At 39.9% G+C, this 13603-nt stretch overlaps 1 protein-coding gene across 4 annotated transcripts in view; it reads left to right on the top strand.

The window, feature by feature from the left end:
* Window positions 1-396: 396 nt before the first annotated feature.
* ICE1 (interactor of little elongation complex ELL subunit 1) overlaps window positions 397-13603 on the top strand; it is a 36053-nt gene continuing 22846 nt past the window's right edge. Inside the window, exons 1-12 of one of the 4 annotated variants that reach the window (XM_026107110.2) lie at window positions 397-722; window positions 1587-1645; window positions 3196-3230; window positions 3691-3709; window positions 4534-4645; window positions 5657-5733; window positions 8820-8857; window positions 10902-10984; window positions 11249-11288; window positions 11385-11444; window positions 13240-13329; window positions 13417-13470. In XM_026107110.2, the coding sequence (XP_025962895.2) occupies window positions 639-722; window positions 1587-1645; window positions 3196-3230; window positions 3691-3709; window positions 4534-4645; window positions 5657-5733; window positions 8820-8857; window positions 10902-10984; window positions 11249-11288; window positions 11385-11444; window positions 13240-13329; window positions 13417-13470 (751 nt within the window). In that variant the 5' untranslated portion in view covers window positions 397-638. The other 3 variants (XM_026107112.2, XM_026107113.2, XM_064506819.1) reach the window with 3 other exon arrangements.

Genomic DNA, 13603 nt, shown 5'->3' on the forward strand with positions numbered 1-13603 from the left:
CGAGGGCATCAACACAGCGGCGCGTCTCCCCCTCCGCCGGCCGCAGCAGAAGCCCCACGGCCACCTCCAAGCACCGCGGGGCCGCGCGGCAGCAGTAGCGGGGGGCAGCGCCGGGAGGACCCCGCGGCGCGGCCAACCACCGACTCGGGCTCGGCAGCGGCACCGCCTCCCGGCCTCCATATCCCAGCATGCACCTCCGCCCCCAAGCCCTGTCCGTTCTCTCGCGAGAAGCGGGAAAAGCCGTGAGAAGCCGGTCCTCGCGCCTGTGATCACCGCTCGCCGCACTGGGACCGGAGCGGCGCCCGAAGGAAGTGCCCGTGTCGGGAAAAAATGCTACCTGCAGCGGGAGGCGGCAGATGCAGGGGAAGCTGCTTCTTAGCCTGTGACAAGGCGGCGTTCACAGAGCGCTTTCAGTACTGGCCGCAGCAGAGGACGCCTTCCAGCGCCTTCGCTTCCGTCGCTCGTCAGGCAATGACGGCGCCACCCCCGGGGAGGAGGTGGAGAGCTGGGTCCTCGCAGAGGCGGTGGCGCGGTGCGCGACGCTTGGGCCGAGCCCCCGCCCCGTCCCTGCCCCGCTGTCGGGGCCGGGTGGGTGGCAGCGGCCGGGCTGGTGCGGAGCGCCGGGCGCGGCGGCGACTATGATGCCTGGAGAGATGCCGCTGCCACCGGCGGGGATGGCAACCGCCGCCGCGGCCTGCGCCAACTGCGGGCTTCTGCAGCAGGTAGCAGCGGGCCGTTGCCCGGGCGGCGCCGGCGCTTCTGGGGGGCTGTTGCTGACGGGCGCGGCCGCGGGGCGTTAACGGGCAGGCGGCACTGGGCGCCGCGGTCAGTTCCACCGGCGCAGCGGGAGCTCGGGTAGCGAGTGCGGGGAGCGGGGCTGCGGCGGGAGCTGCCGCGGCGGGCTTTAACGGAGCGAAAGGCTGGCGGAAGAATAGTTTGTGTCCCTGCAGTCCAGGCTCTGCAGCATGGCTGGAGGGATCTGCTAGTGAACTCCTTCCGCTCTGTCATGTGTCGTAGACGTATCCTTTTGAGTTTGCTTCGCCGTGGTGGGAATGTGGGTTCCCGGGGAAATGCAGCTCCTTCAGTGCCCTTAGGAGCGCTTGTGGTTTGACAGCGTAACGGCCTGGGCAATCGGTGTTCCCTTTTGTATGAGAGGAAGGTCTTCGGGCAAGCCTAGAACGATTTTGAATTATGAAGCGGCGAAATCGCCACGTAGATACTGTTTATTGAGAATATTCTACAAAGGCTTAATCTGATTCTGAAAGAGAAAGTTATGGGGAGATTTTTAGTATATAACTTGCTGTAAAGGCAAAGCTTTAAAAGCTTTTGTAGTAAAGCTTTGTCTAAGTATGCAATCTTTCTTGTGGAGCCTGTACTTTTTACAGGTATTTGTATGTGCATGTAAATACAAATATATTCTTAATCAGCTAATAACCTCTTCGCTCAAAGAGTGAATTTGAAAAAAGGGAGATTATTGTATAGAACATCAGCAGTTAATGGCTGTCTGTAGTTTAGGAGGTATTTATAGCATATGTTACTGTTTCTGGGGTGGAACTTCTTTACCAACTTGAGATTCTTCCTTACAGAATTTAAATGAATATGTAGCTGCATTAATTGCGCTGAAGCAAAAAATGATTGATGGAGAGTAAGTACAATTGCACAAGTGTAACTTTTTTATTGCTCTTGAATCTTTAAAGAAATATAGCAAATGTGATTCTGTGGAAAGTAGATATTCATTAAGGTAAAAAGCTAAATCCTCTTCAAAAATAAGACAGCTTCTTCAGGTTAGTTCCTAAATCTAGACTGTAAGGCTTGTTTGTTTATGCCCTAAAATGTCTTTGAGTAATGGTAGTAAAAACAGGGGTGTTTTGTGTAGCTATATAACTTGCTTATATGTAGCAAAATAAATTCTTTGGAGAGACTTGTTTGTTTTTATTTGTCATGAAGAATGTTCGTTAGGACTAAAAGTTGACCACAGGCATATACAAACCTTTTCAAGAAAATGTAGTTTTAGAATTAATGTGTGAAATGCTGCTGGCATTAAATATCAGAATATGTGAAAGTGAGGCTGAGTGATGATCAGAACAGTGGTGTTTTAAAATGCTGCGGATAGTTTGCTTTCTCTTCTGCAATAGCTCGTCCTTCTTTTTCTCAATCATCATCAATACATGGTTGTATGGAGAAATGTTTGAGTGTGTACCTCCATACTGTGGCCTGATGTCCTTACCACCTCTCCCAATTGTAATGGTTTATTTCTCATGTACCCTTTCCCAGATACATGTCAATCTGGCTTTCGCTAGTCTGAATTCCAGTCCTATATTCCAGCTTCCAGAAAGGATTTGAACGAGCCCTCATTGTCTAGCTGAGACCCTTTTCTTCAAAGTTCCTTCGCTCTTTGAATGCATGGATTCCTTCTGATGCCTTCAAACTTTGTGCCCTCTTATCCCTGCCAATGCACATATTTTCTGTGGGAATTGCCTCTTTAGATATTTGTAGCTCAGCCCCTCTCTTTTTTGTGAGAGTTGAACTCTTGCAAGAGAAAATAATGCAAACCTCTCTGTATTGAAGTAACTGTCGTGGTCCTTCTTTTTCTTGTCCTTTCTTCTCTCTGTTCTTCAAAAACATAAAACTTGAGCAAAGGAGAGCACATTCCTTTGTATTGTACGTTGTCTCACTATATACCTTATGTAAGAATAAATGCTACACTCTTCTTATGGCTGCTAGGAGAATAGTGTTTAATAGCTTTCCCGTGGTAGTAGTGGTGGGTTTTTTGTGAATGTGTGTGTTCTTTTGCTTTTAAACCATTTTTTCTTCCACTAATGTGTATATTCTTTCCTAGGAAAACATTCTGTTGAGTTTGAGAACTTGGATGTAATGTGGTGGCGTGTGGGGTGTGTGTGTGTTCTTGATCTGAATAGTTTGCTTAAAAGGGCTGCAAATAGTTAATGCCTACAAATTCATGTAATTGCTAGATTTTTTTTTTTGTTTTAAAAAAGTGATTTGAGGCTAGAATGGTTTACTGAGTCAAAATGGTTATATTGACTTGTTTCAGCAATTGCAGACCACTCATATGCCTTCTGCATTTATCTGTAAAGCAAAAGGAAAGGTGTTGTAAGACATAACTGTCAAAGCCAGTTGTATTGTTCATTTTCTCAGCTGATTTGATGGGTAATGTCTTTATTTTCTTTCTTGCAGTCATTTGTTGACAGAGTATCAACAGAAATGCACTGATATCCTTTGTTTTTCTATTAATGTTTGTATGTGAAATTTTGGTATACTAATTCTGCAAGAGGGCTTGAGTTTCTTTTATTTGAGCTAAGAGAGGATGCCTCTGTGTAGCTATGAACAGACTAAATAGACTTTGCAAAGACTTTACAGAAAATAGGGCTTTGGAATTAAGTTTAATGCACTTAAGATCTGTCTGTGCCTAACATATGACTTAATACAGACTCTTTTAAAGCTGCGTTGTTGAGAACAACTGAAGTTTTGTCTTTTATCGGAAGAAGCTCTAATGTTATTTTAGAGCCTCTGCTTATTTACTTCAAACATATTGAAATGTTTCTCTAATACATTTTGTTTGTTGGAGGGAATTCATGATTTTGTATTTCTTTGTAAGTGGGGATTGGATTCAAATACACAAAATATGGTAAACTGTTTTACCAGTACATTTCTACCTTAACAAGAGGTTACAGCTTCAGTTTGCTGAAAGGTAAGAAAGAATACCAAACTGTTTACTAAAATCTACTATATTCTCTGTATCTTAGGCAGTTTTAGGAGCCTGTCACTGTAATAGCAACTGCCCTGGGTCTATGTTAAGCTTTTCATCTGATCCTTTTCTTCAAGCATTTCTAGGCCATAATTTGCGGAGATATCCTAGATGAGGCGAGAAATGTGGGGGACACAGAGAAGGGCAGAGTCAGACTGTCTGACCTTCTTCTGCAGTACCTGTGCTAATATCTTTTCCTGGCCTTTGTTGCTTAAGAGTATAAAGTGACTGAGTGGAGATGTGGAGCTCATCTTTTGGTGCCTTTCAAATGTAAAGGTACTTGGGACAGCCCTGTTTTTCTGATGCATTTTGACTTAGTTTGTGGCAGGATACCTTACTTAGGGCTGCCTCTTCCTGCATAATCAGGTAGAGTAACATCTTTACAGACTCTATCCTGCCTGTTGAAAATTCCCACAGCTGGACTCTGCTCTTGATTCACAGCACTGCTAATGTGTACACACTTATTCCTGGCATCTCAATGTAGGCAGGTGGGAGATAGTACTGTGTAACATGTGCAGCCTGCCTGCATCCAACTTTATGCTCCATTTAATGTTTTTAAATCAGATCTTTAATTTTCTTTGAGTGTAAAAGATTCAATGGAAAAAATAGATCACTTAGGTAAGAAAAACCTTCGGATACCTGGCAGAGCATTTTTCCATCAAGGAAAGGAAAATACTCAGACAGTTGACTGAAGAATCAGAACGCTGAGTTTAGGCTTTAAAACACCTGTGATTTTGTTTTGTTTTTAATTATGCTTCCCATTTCAGAGAGATCTCTGCTCTTCGTTGCCAAGTGGAGCAGATGCTACAGAAAATCCTGCCTCTAGAAAAGTGTCAGGAAGAGTTGGGTTCTTTGAGAGCAGAGCTGGAAGAGAAAAAGGTGTGCTCTTAAAATTTAAATAACTTGTACTTTTTCTGTTAAAGGAACTGTGTGTATTTAATTCTCATCTTAATGATCCTGGTTGTTATTTCCAGCTTTTTGGAACAGGTAGCTCTGGTTTCAGGTCAGCTTAATTAAATGGTAGTGAGATCTATATAGGGAAAAAGTTCAGCCCTTTGTAGTTTGTGACTTGTGATCAAATTTTATTTTTTTTAATTTTCTGTTATTTAGGGAGGAAGGAGACGCATATTTTCAAATTCCTTAAGGTTTCCATTCCAATTTTATTAGGTTATTGAATTCTCCATAACCTATTATAATAAAAAAAGGGGCAAAGAGGATCTGTCCAGAAGAGTGTTTTGCTTCTGTTACCATTTTAAATGCATGCTTTTGGTTTTAGCTTCTTGAGTTTATCCCTAATTTCTCTCCCCAACCCTTAGCTGAGATTTAGTCTTCTGTAGAAGAAAAGCTTTTGACACTTCAAACCCCCCAAATACAGGTATTCAGTAGACAGTAACTATTACTTATGGCAAGAGAAGGAAAACAAAAAGGAAAACAAACCTCTCACTCTTGTTAATTCCCTATCTTACAGGGAGATTTAAAGTTTACATTTGTCCTGTCACTATGCCTAGTTTCTCTTCTATGTTAGCACTGGTTTTTTATCTTTAAACCATCTTCCCTCAGCAAGCATTTGTAGTGGTGGTCCTGATGGCATCTGTTCAGAAAAAGCAGGATTATATTTATAGTTGTGTATAATAGTTGTGCTCTTGACTTCAGCTTTGAATTTCTATACAAATAAGTGATGGAGGCACAGACTCCAGAGATTTGTTGTTGCTGTTGTCAGAACTTGTGCCTTTAAAGAACAAATATAATATGACTCTTCAACTCACTTGTTTTCTCAGTGAATATATCTTTTGACTGTCCAGTTGTTTCCATTAGAGCAGGTAAATTGTCTGCCATCTATTTTCTATCTCCTATAAGGACACATTTTAACTGTGCTTTCTTTCTTTGTAGAGTTCTCTCAAGATCTATCAAGAGAGTCAACTGGAATATGTTAGGATTAAAGAAGAAATAGTAAAAAGTGATGCTGCGTGAGTGATAACTTTCTTTTTTATTTTTGTCACCTTTCTTTCTCTGACTTACCTTACAAAACTTGTTCCTGTAGCTTGCTAGTTGTGCTTTCTATTTTGTTGAAACTTTTACACTTGAGATTTTTAGAGCATGGAGTTGATGGGAGAATTATCTTGCATTTTGTAGCAAGCTTTCTGAAAGGCTGTATTAGATTACTTGGTATCCTGTCTTGAAGTGGATGTTGGAGAGTGTTTAGTGAGGGGTTTTAAGAACAGAATGAGATTGGAGAAGAAGTTGTAGTTTCTCCATGTACTGATTGAAGTGGTTCTTAGTCTTGGCTTTTTGTTACTGCCTTCCTTTCCAGTTGTGTTGTTAAGTCTTTGAGACTGATATATAAGTGATACTGCCAAAGTAATCTGTATTAAAAACATTTTTTTTTTTATTGAAGGGTTTTAAGGAAGCAGCTGAGCACACACTGGGTTGTCCATGTTTGAAAATGAGCAGGAGGGATTTGGCATCAAGAATGCAGAAGCCATTTTTGCTGCCATTGTACAGAGTATTGTCAAATTGTGCCTTGGTAGTTCCCCCAGTGTGTCCTTCCAGTAACCAGTTGCTCTAGGGCTTCCTTAGCTGTAGGAAATGGCTGTGTTATTTTATAGCTCTTGATAGATTCTTAATGATTTTGTCTAACTGCTTTTTAACCCTGTCGTACTCCTACCTTCTAAATCACTTGTGACAGGGAATTGTGACTTCTTAGTGTTATGTGGAAAAGTATTTAAAATCTCCAAGTGGAACCACCTAATGTACAGCCAGGTGCTGTGAGTTTGTATTTGTGGCTATTTTCCTCTGTGTGCATTTATCAATGCTAACATTTGCTATCTAGTTGCTCAGAATTCTAAGACCCTTCTTCATTTTCTTCTTTTCTTTTGTAGTCAGCTTTTAGTTCTAATGTGTTCCAGTACAAATCCCCATGGGGCCCCACTAGTGATTCCTTCCTTCCGTGTACGCTGGCCATTATTTTAACTTTGGCCTTCCTGTGGTATAGCTAGTTTGCATACCTTTGGTGTTGAGGCCATCTTAAGCAGTAGGTCACACACATTCGGTGATTTCAGAGTTGAGTTCCTTCAGAAGCAGAATTCTAGTGAGTTCATAAACCGAATATCAATTTACAATTATTAAATTTTAGAAGGACCTGTGAAGATCATTTGATCTGCTCTGCCCCTCAGAGCCTGTGCTTTAGAGTTAGGTTGCTCTGGGCATTATCTAGTTGAGTTTGCCAATTCTCTGGCTTTGCTGAGCTTACAAGGAGTGTGATACTTGAGAAAAATCCTCCAGCATGTCCACTGTTAAGGTTTTAGATGTGAAATCCTTCAAAACTTCTCTGTAGGAGTGAAGTACTCAAAACTTAAGACTATTTCAGAATTAAGTTTGTTCATTTTAATTAAAAGGTCACATTCTCTATAAGGATGAAGTAAACATGACAGACGGTTGTTTGTGGTTGTATTTGTAATATTCAAAAGTGGGAGGAAAAAAGAATACAGACATAGTGGTTTTTGTAGTTTGATTAGATTATAGCACTGCATTACTTCTGCTTCTGAATGCAACTTCTACTAATTCAGCTCTCTGTCAGCTTAAGTCCTGTATACATCTGGCAGATCAGGTAGGAGCTTTTTTGCTTAATCCAAATAACCTTAGCTATGATTATCTATGAGTATGTTAGAATTCTTAATTTAGGTATGTTCTGTAATTTGCTTCTTTGGAAAGCATTTGAGCTGCATAGTGTAAGAGTTGTGTCCAAATGCATCATCTGCAAGCCTTGCTTTTTCAAATAATTAAACGTAATGTTTTCCTATTTTGCTTCTTTCTTAATGTAATTGCATAGGTAGATGAAATTTGCCAGCATACCACTTCACCTGTGAAAGTAACTCTGTTCTGCAAATATCATTGCAATGATAAATGAAGGCATTTTAATGGTCACCTGTAGTTATTCAAGTTCTCTATTTATAAATGCAGTGCTTCTGTGCTTTGGTCAGAAGATTATCTGCAGGGAAACATAGCAAGTTGATTACCTGTTATTTTTTTAAAAGGAAGAAACAAAACCTGCCCTCCCCCCCCCCCATGTTTTCTGAGGAGGTTTTTGTGAAATTGTCCCATCTCTGGACTGATTGTTAAAGCAGTTTTCTGAGTGTAGGGAGAGGTGGGTTTGAACTTGTTCAGGCTTAAAAGGCCCAAGAACATGGGTCCCTTACTCTGTAAATGCTTTGACCACTGAACATCCCAAAGGTGGTCAGTCACCCCTTCTCAATGTGGATTTTCAGATGCACTCTGGTGCATGCCTGAAGAGATGATCAAAGCTTCCAGGTCCAGAAGGGCTTAGGATGTAAGTCTCAGTTGATTGTACAAGCTGAAATGTGGGGAATGGATGAACTGTGTTCCTTTTGATGAAAGTGATCAGTGAGCATCATTAGCTTCTGCTTGCTTTTGCTTGTCAGCCTAGAGTCCTCTACCTAGAAAGCAGTCTTTAGACTTTTGTGCTGGGATATTGGGTTTTAGTGGAGAAAAATTAGAAGTGTTTATTTTGTTTTCTTCAATGTGCATGTTTTGAATGGAAGGAGGGATGGGAAATGTCAAAGTCAAAATTGTTGTTTACGTTGCATAATTTTTTTTCATCCACTTGTGTATTCCAAACTAGAGGCTGTGGGAATAAGTGATCCTGAATGCTATTCCTGATTATCTTATTGCTTGAATCTTAAAGACTGTAAACAAGACTTAATTATTTTAAAGGAGTGAGGCTAGCCTTTCTGCATTTCTTTATAGAAATACAAAAAACAGAAGACAATTTTCACAGGATATACTTATAGCAACAAGTAAGGTAATTGAAGAGCAAACTCTGCATCTGTAGCAGATACAGAAGTAGTTGTAAGAATGTCAGCAGCATGCCACTGAGTTAATTTTTCAACTTCAGGGCCACATTGGCATTATGTAGCACACTTCATTGAATCAGGACCTATTAACTCTGAAATTATTGGATTGGTTTTCTGGTGTTCTTTTTGTACGATATAACTCTATACAAACAATGATGTATTAATGTCTCCTTTTTAAACAGGAGAAAGAAACTGGAAGCAAAAGTGAAGAAACTGGAAGGTAACTCTCTATACTGTGTTAACAGTGCTATTGTCTTAGTCCATCTCTTGGTTCTGTTGTTATCCAAAGAAGTAATTGTGAAAGGTAAAAAGTTGTTTAGATCTTACTTGAACTCTGAGGCTCTTGGGAGCCAGGCAAGCCTACTACCATATGTTGTGCAAAGTGTCTGAATTATGTCAGCCCTTCTGCAAAATCTTGTCAGTTGAGTGTCTTAGGCTTATAGTGTAAATCAAGTTGGAAGGGACCTCAGGAGGTCATCTAGTCTGACCTTCCCCTAAAAGCAGGGTCAGCTATGAGACCAGACCAGGTTACTCAAGGCTTTATCCAGTTGGGTTTTGAAAACATGCAAAAATGAAGGCTGCCCAACCTCCCTGGGCAACTTGGTCTACTGCTCGACTGTCCTCATGGTGCAAAAAGTTTTTCCTTATAGCCAGGTGGAACCTGTCATTTCAGCTTACGCTCATTGTCTCTCATCCTCCCACCACACACAGCCTGGCTCTGCCTTCTTGATTGCCTCCTGTCACGTATTGAAAGGCTGCTATCAGGTCCCTCCTAAGGGAAGGGACCTCTTCTCAGGCTAATCAAGTCCAATTCCAGCAGCCTCACCTCATGGGGTGAGTGCTCCAGCACCCTAACTGCCTTGACAGGATTCTTCTAGCCACGTTTATTCATAGTGATGCTGACATGTGTTTCCTGATTTATTTAAAGATTCTAGGAATGGATTTTTTTTTTCCTGTTAAGTAAAGATAAAGCACTTGCCTCATGGCACTGTTGTTTTTTTTCCTTTCTTGCCAGTAGAAGGTGGACAAGCAAGTATTCTGATACTTACCTTGCTGTACTGCTAGTTGGCAAGGTGAGCATTTTCCTGCATGGCACACTTGGGTACAGCTGTGCTTACCACAATTTAAAGTATTTCCACAGACATTAGAACAATGAATTGCTATTGACTGGCCATAGCGACCTCAGTGACTTGTATCTTAATGTTAGAACCCCGCTAAAATCATACTATAAAGTACAGGGTGTTTATTTAGATGAGAGTTTTGTAGTTCCAGTACATGGCAGCAAGATTTCTGTAGCCTCTTACACCCAAACTTATAAATTCTGACAGAGCTAGAACAAAATACTACGAGTTAGCTTGCATTAAGTCAAGTTTGAGACTAATCCATTTTGTTACTCTCTGTATTCAGTAAATATCCCAGAACCTATATTGTAGCTTATATCACTCCTAAAATTTTCTCTTGGTTACTTTTTGTCAGCCTACCATCTGAGCTTCCTTTTCATTGCTCTTTCTACTGTCTCTTCTGTTCTCTGACCTGGTCAGCAGACAGGTTCCCTCTGTCTCTTTCCTCTGCCTTTTGCACATGAGTCACCAAGCTGATCTCTCAGAAGCTTTCTCAAGGTTTTCTCTGGCTTGTGAATTTCCCCAGGAATCATGCATTCAATTCCCAGTTACCTGTCGTGTCCTGCATGTTCTCCTTACTTCCACCCACTTGTCCCCTTCCATGGTCTCTGTGAGGCTTTGAGAGATGTACTGTTCTCTCTTTTTTGTTTTTTTGTTTTACGTAGCTCTGCAGATAATAAAAAACACCACAGCCAACTGCATTAGATGGATGAGGATAGCATTCAAAACTAATTAAAAAAAAAAATTCACCTTTGGTTCAAAGGCCTTCTGGGGCACATTAGAAACACTCCACTTCCCTTTTATTTTCTACCCCCTTTTAATCTAGTGCTACTGTACTATATGCTACTGAACTATATATGCTACAGTGTGATCCACTCTTGTAAGTGAGAAAAATAATACGTGTATTATAGTAGTTTAGAACACTAGATATGCAGTGAGAGAAAACATACATACATGGATGAGTTATGCATAAAGCTTCAAATCTTAATGAGCCAAAAATATAACTTCAATGGATTTGTTTTTTACACTATTTACTTTTTTTTTCCTGGTAATTTGATTTGCAGACTGATGACCCATGTTATTTAAATTAGTAGTCCCCTCTGTTGTAGTTTCTAACTTGAACTTTGGTTCTCTTTCTTGAAGAGGCTGCAACAAAGCATACACAAGACTTCAGACAGCTGAAAACTGAAAAGAAGGGGCTTGAAAAGGAGCTAAAGAAGGCACAAGTAAGACTTTTCTTTTTCTAGATGAGGCTTCTTTCAGTATTTTTGGAAAAAAGGAAATTATGCTAATAAAGCAGATACTGAAATAGTGAACTGTGGTTTTTTGGGGATGTTGAGTGAACAAATCTAGTAATAAATTTGGAAAATATTCTGTTGCTTAAAATGAAACATGCCATTTGAAATGCTGATTTAGATCTCATGCTAATTAAGCATAGATGCTCTACAAAATGTTTTTCATGAAAGCTTAACATTATTTAATTTTAACAGGGAAAGCTTGATGGTGTCCTTAAGGAGAAGTGCAGAAAGAGTAAGTGTTCAGCTTTGATTACCTTCAGATTTATGCATGGTAATGTTGTTTGAACACTTTTTCTTTTCTTTTTCTCCTCCCCTCCTTTCTTTTCAGTAGTTAAACATGCAGAGACCCAGAGTTCTGGTGAAGATCTTGCAGCAGATATAGACAAAGGTATGATTTCTAGAAGACCTTTCTCTCTGCAATATAAATCATTATGAATTTGTCACTTTTCTGGAAATTAGTTTATTCTGTTACTTGAAATTGCATTTTTGGAGTACTTAGTTGCATTTGTGGAAATGGAGGATGATGACACAATTAAGAAACATAGGCACTAATGTATTAAATGACTGTTCTCAGTTTTGCAGTAAGGAAGATGCTTGAGTCATTAAAATGACTGTGGTCTGCCTCATGCATGTGAAAGGCAGATTGATTTGCAATTATAAAACAGAATGCAACCACTGAGAAAAATACAAACCATACCATTGTCTTCATCTTTGAAACTCACTGAGATTGTCAGGAAACATGGAAAGCAAAGGACACAAGACAGACTTCATAACAGTTAACATTTCTGTGTGAGGCTTTTTGTCTGAATGGGGTGGAAATCCAGTAGAAATAGTTGTTTTTATCCTACTGAATTTTCTTCAGCCAACTTGAAATGTTCACTACAAATTATCTGAGCCCAACTGCATAATTGAACAAACTCTTAACCTGATCTAAACTGCTGAGGACAGGTAGAAGCCAAAATTTAAGCAACTGTGCGTATTTTTTTTGCATTTTTGCACTTTTTTTGACAGTGCTTTTGAATATTACTCTTTTAATTATCTAGAAAATTTGAAAGCAATTTTCAGACAAAAGAAAAATTTCTCTTTTCTGCTTTACACTTTGCAATATTTATATATGAATTTTGTCACCTCAAACTGATCTTTTCTGAGAAAGAGACCTTGTCACTGCTTGTGTGTCTTGGTCCATTTTTGCCCCCTTTAGATTGTACTAAAATGGAACCCAATTTCATCTTTTAATTCTTAATTTGGTTTTGGTGAAAAGGGAAGATTAAGATCTGAGCTCTAATCTGAGCATTATTAATAGCCAGCATGCAGAAATTGGTATGTTTTTTTTCTTATGTGCAAAGGTGTGGGTTGTTGTGTTGTTTTTTTTTTTTTTTTTTTTTTTTTTTTTTTTTTTTTGCATGTGTGTTTAATATATCTGCTCATAAGATAGTATCAGTTTGTTGTGGTCTTCGGCTTACAGAATTGCCACAAAACCAGTATTCTCGGTTGCCAATTGTTTGATCTGATGATTGTTGAACTTGAGTCTTGACATAAGTAAGTGAGGTCGCTGTGATGTTGCTGGGTTTTTGATCCCCACCCCTCCCATTCTGCTCCAGGAATGAGGGTGGTTGGCATCCCTCAGCAATGACACTGTTAGAAGTCCAGGCAATATCAACTAATGGTGTGGTCTGGTACTCAGTTTGTGACACATTTGTGTCCTGTTAATCATTCTTAAGACTAAGACAAGTTACTACTGAGTGGGCATAGAGAAGGAAAGTGATGCAAATACTGCTTTAATAAAAGACTCCCTACCCCATTTATCTTGGCATCAGCTGAGTTCTTATGGAAGCTGTTTAATTAAATTAATGTTATCTTCAGATCTGCTTTTGCATGGCTGTTACTCTGGTGGCACCTGCAACTTTTTTGTCACCCTCAGTGTATAAGGAAACACTAAAGCATTCCGCAGCTGTTCCTTCAGTTTGCTGTGTAGATATGTCCAGTACAGCATCCATTCCCTTTATATCATCTAATATCACTTCCTCTCAGGCTAAAATGGCTACTTGTCTGCATTTCTGTAATTAGTGTTTTCCACTTTGTTGCAGTCACGTCTGTGTTCTGACTAAGAACAAACCCATAAATTTTTAGCTCTCTGAGTAATTGAGGCTTTCCTTAATTTATAAAAATATTTCTTTTAACAGAAAAAATAAAATTCTTACTGAAAGAGCTCTGGATGTGTATTGATGGTGCAACAGGAAAAAGAGAGAATCAGGAAAATGATTACATCTTGGGTGAGATGGCATGCAAAATTTTGGAATTCTCTTGATATTGTCCAGTTTTTCTGATCAGAAATAAATATTGCTAACTTCTTTCTTCAGCCCCTGGTCAGGATATGGCACGACCTGAAAAAAGAAGACATTTTGTTATGCAAGGTAGGTTCCAGTGAATGTAAACATTCTAGTACACAAGTGCATTAATTTATCCTTACTGGATAAATCATCAGATTGGGTACTGTTAGCATAACACTTTTTTGGTCTTAAATGCCTTCCTTGATGACTGCTCGTC

This window comes from Dromaius novaehollandiae, chromosome 2 (genome assembly GCF_036370855.1).
Source record: "Dromaius novaehollandiae isolate bDroNov1 chromosome 2, bDroNov1.hap1, whole genome shotgun sequence".
Taxonomy (NCBI): Eukaryota; Metazoa; Chordata; class Aves; order Casuariiformes; family Dromaiidae; genus Dromaius; species Dromaius novaehollandiae.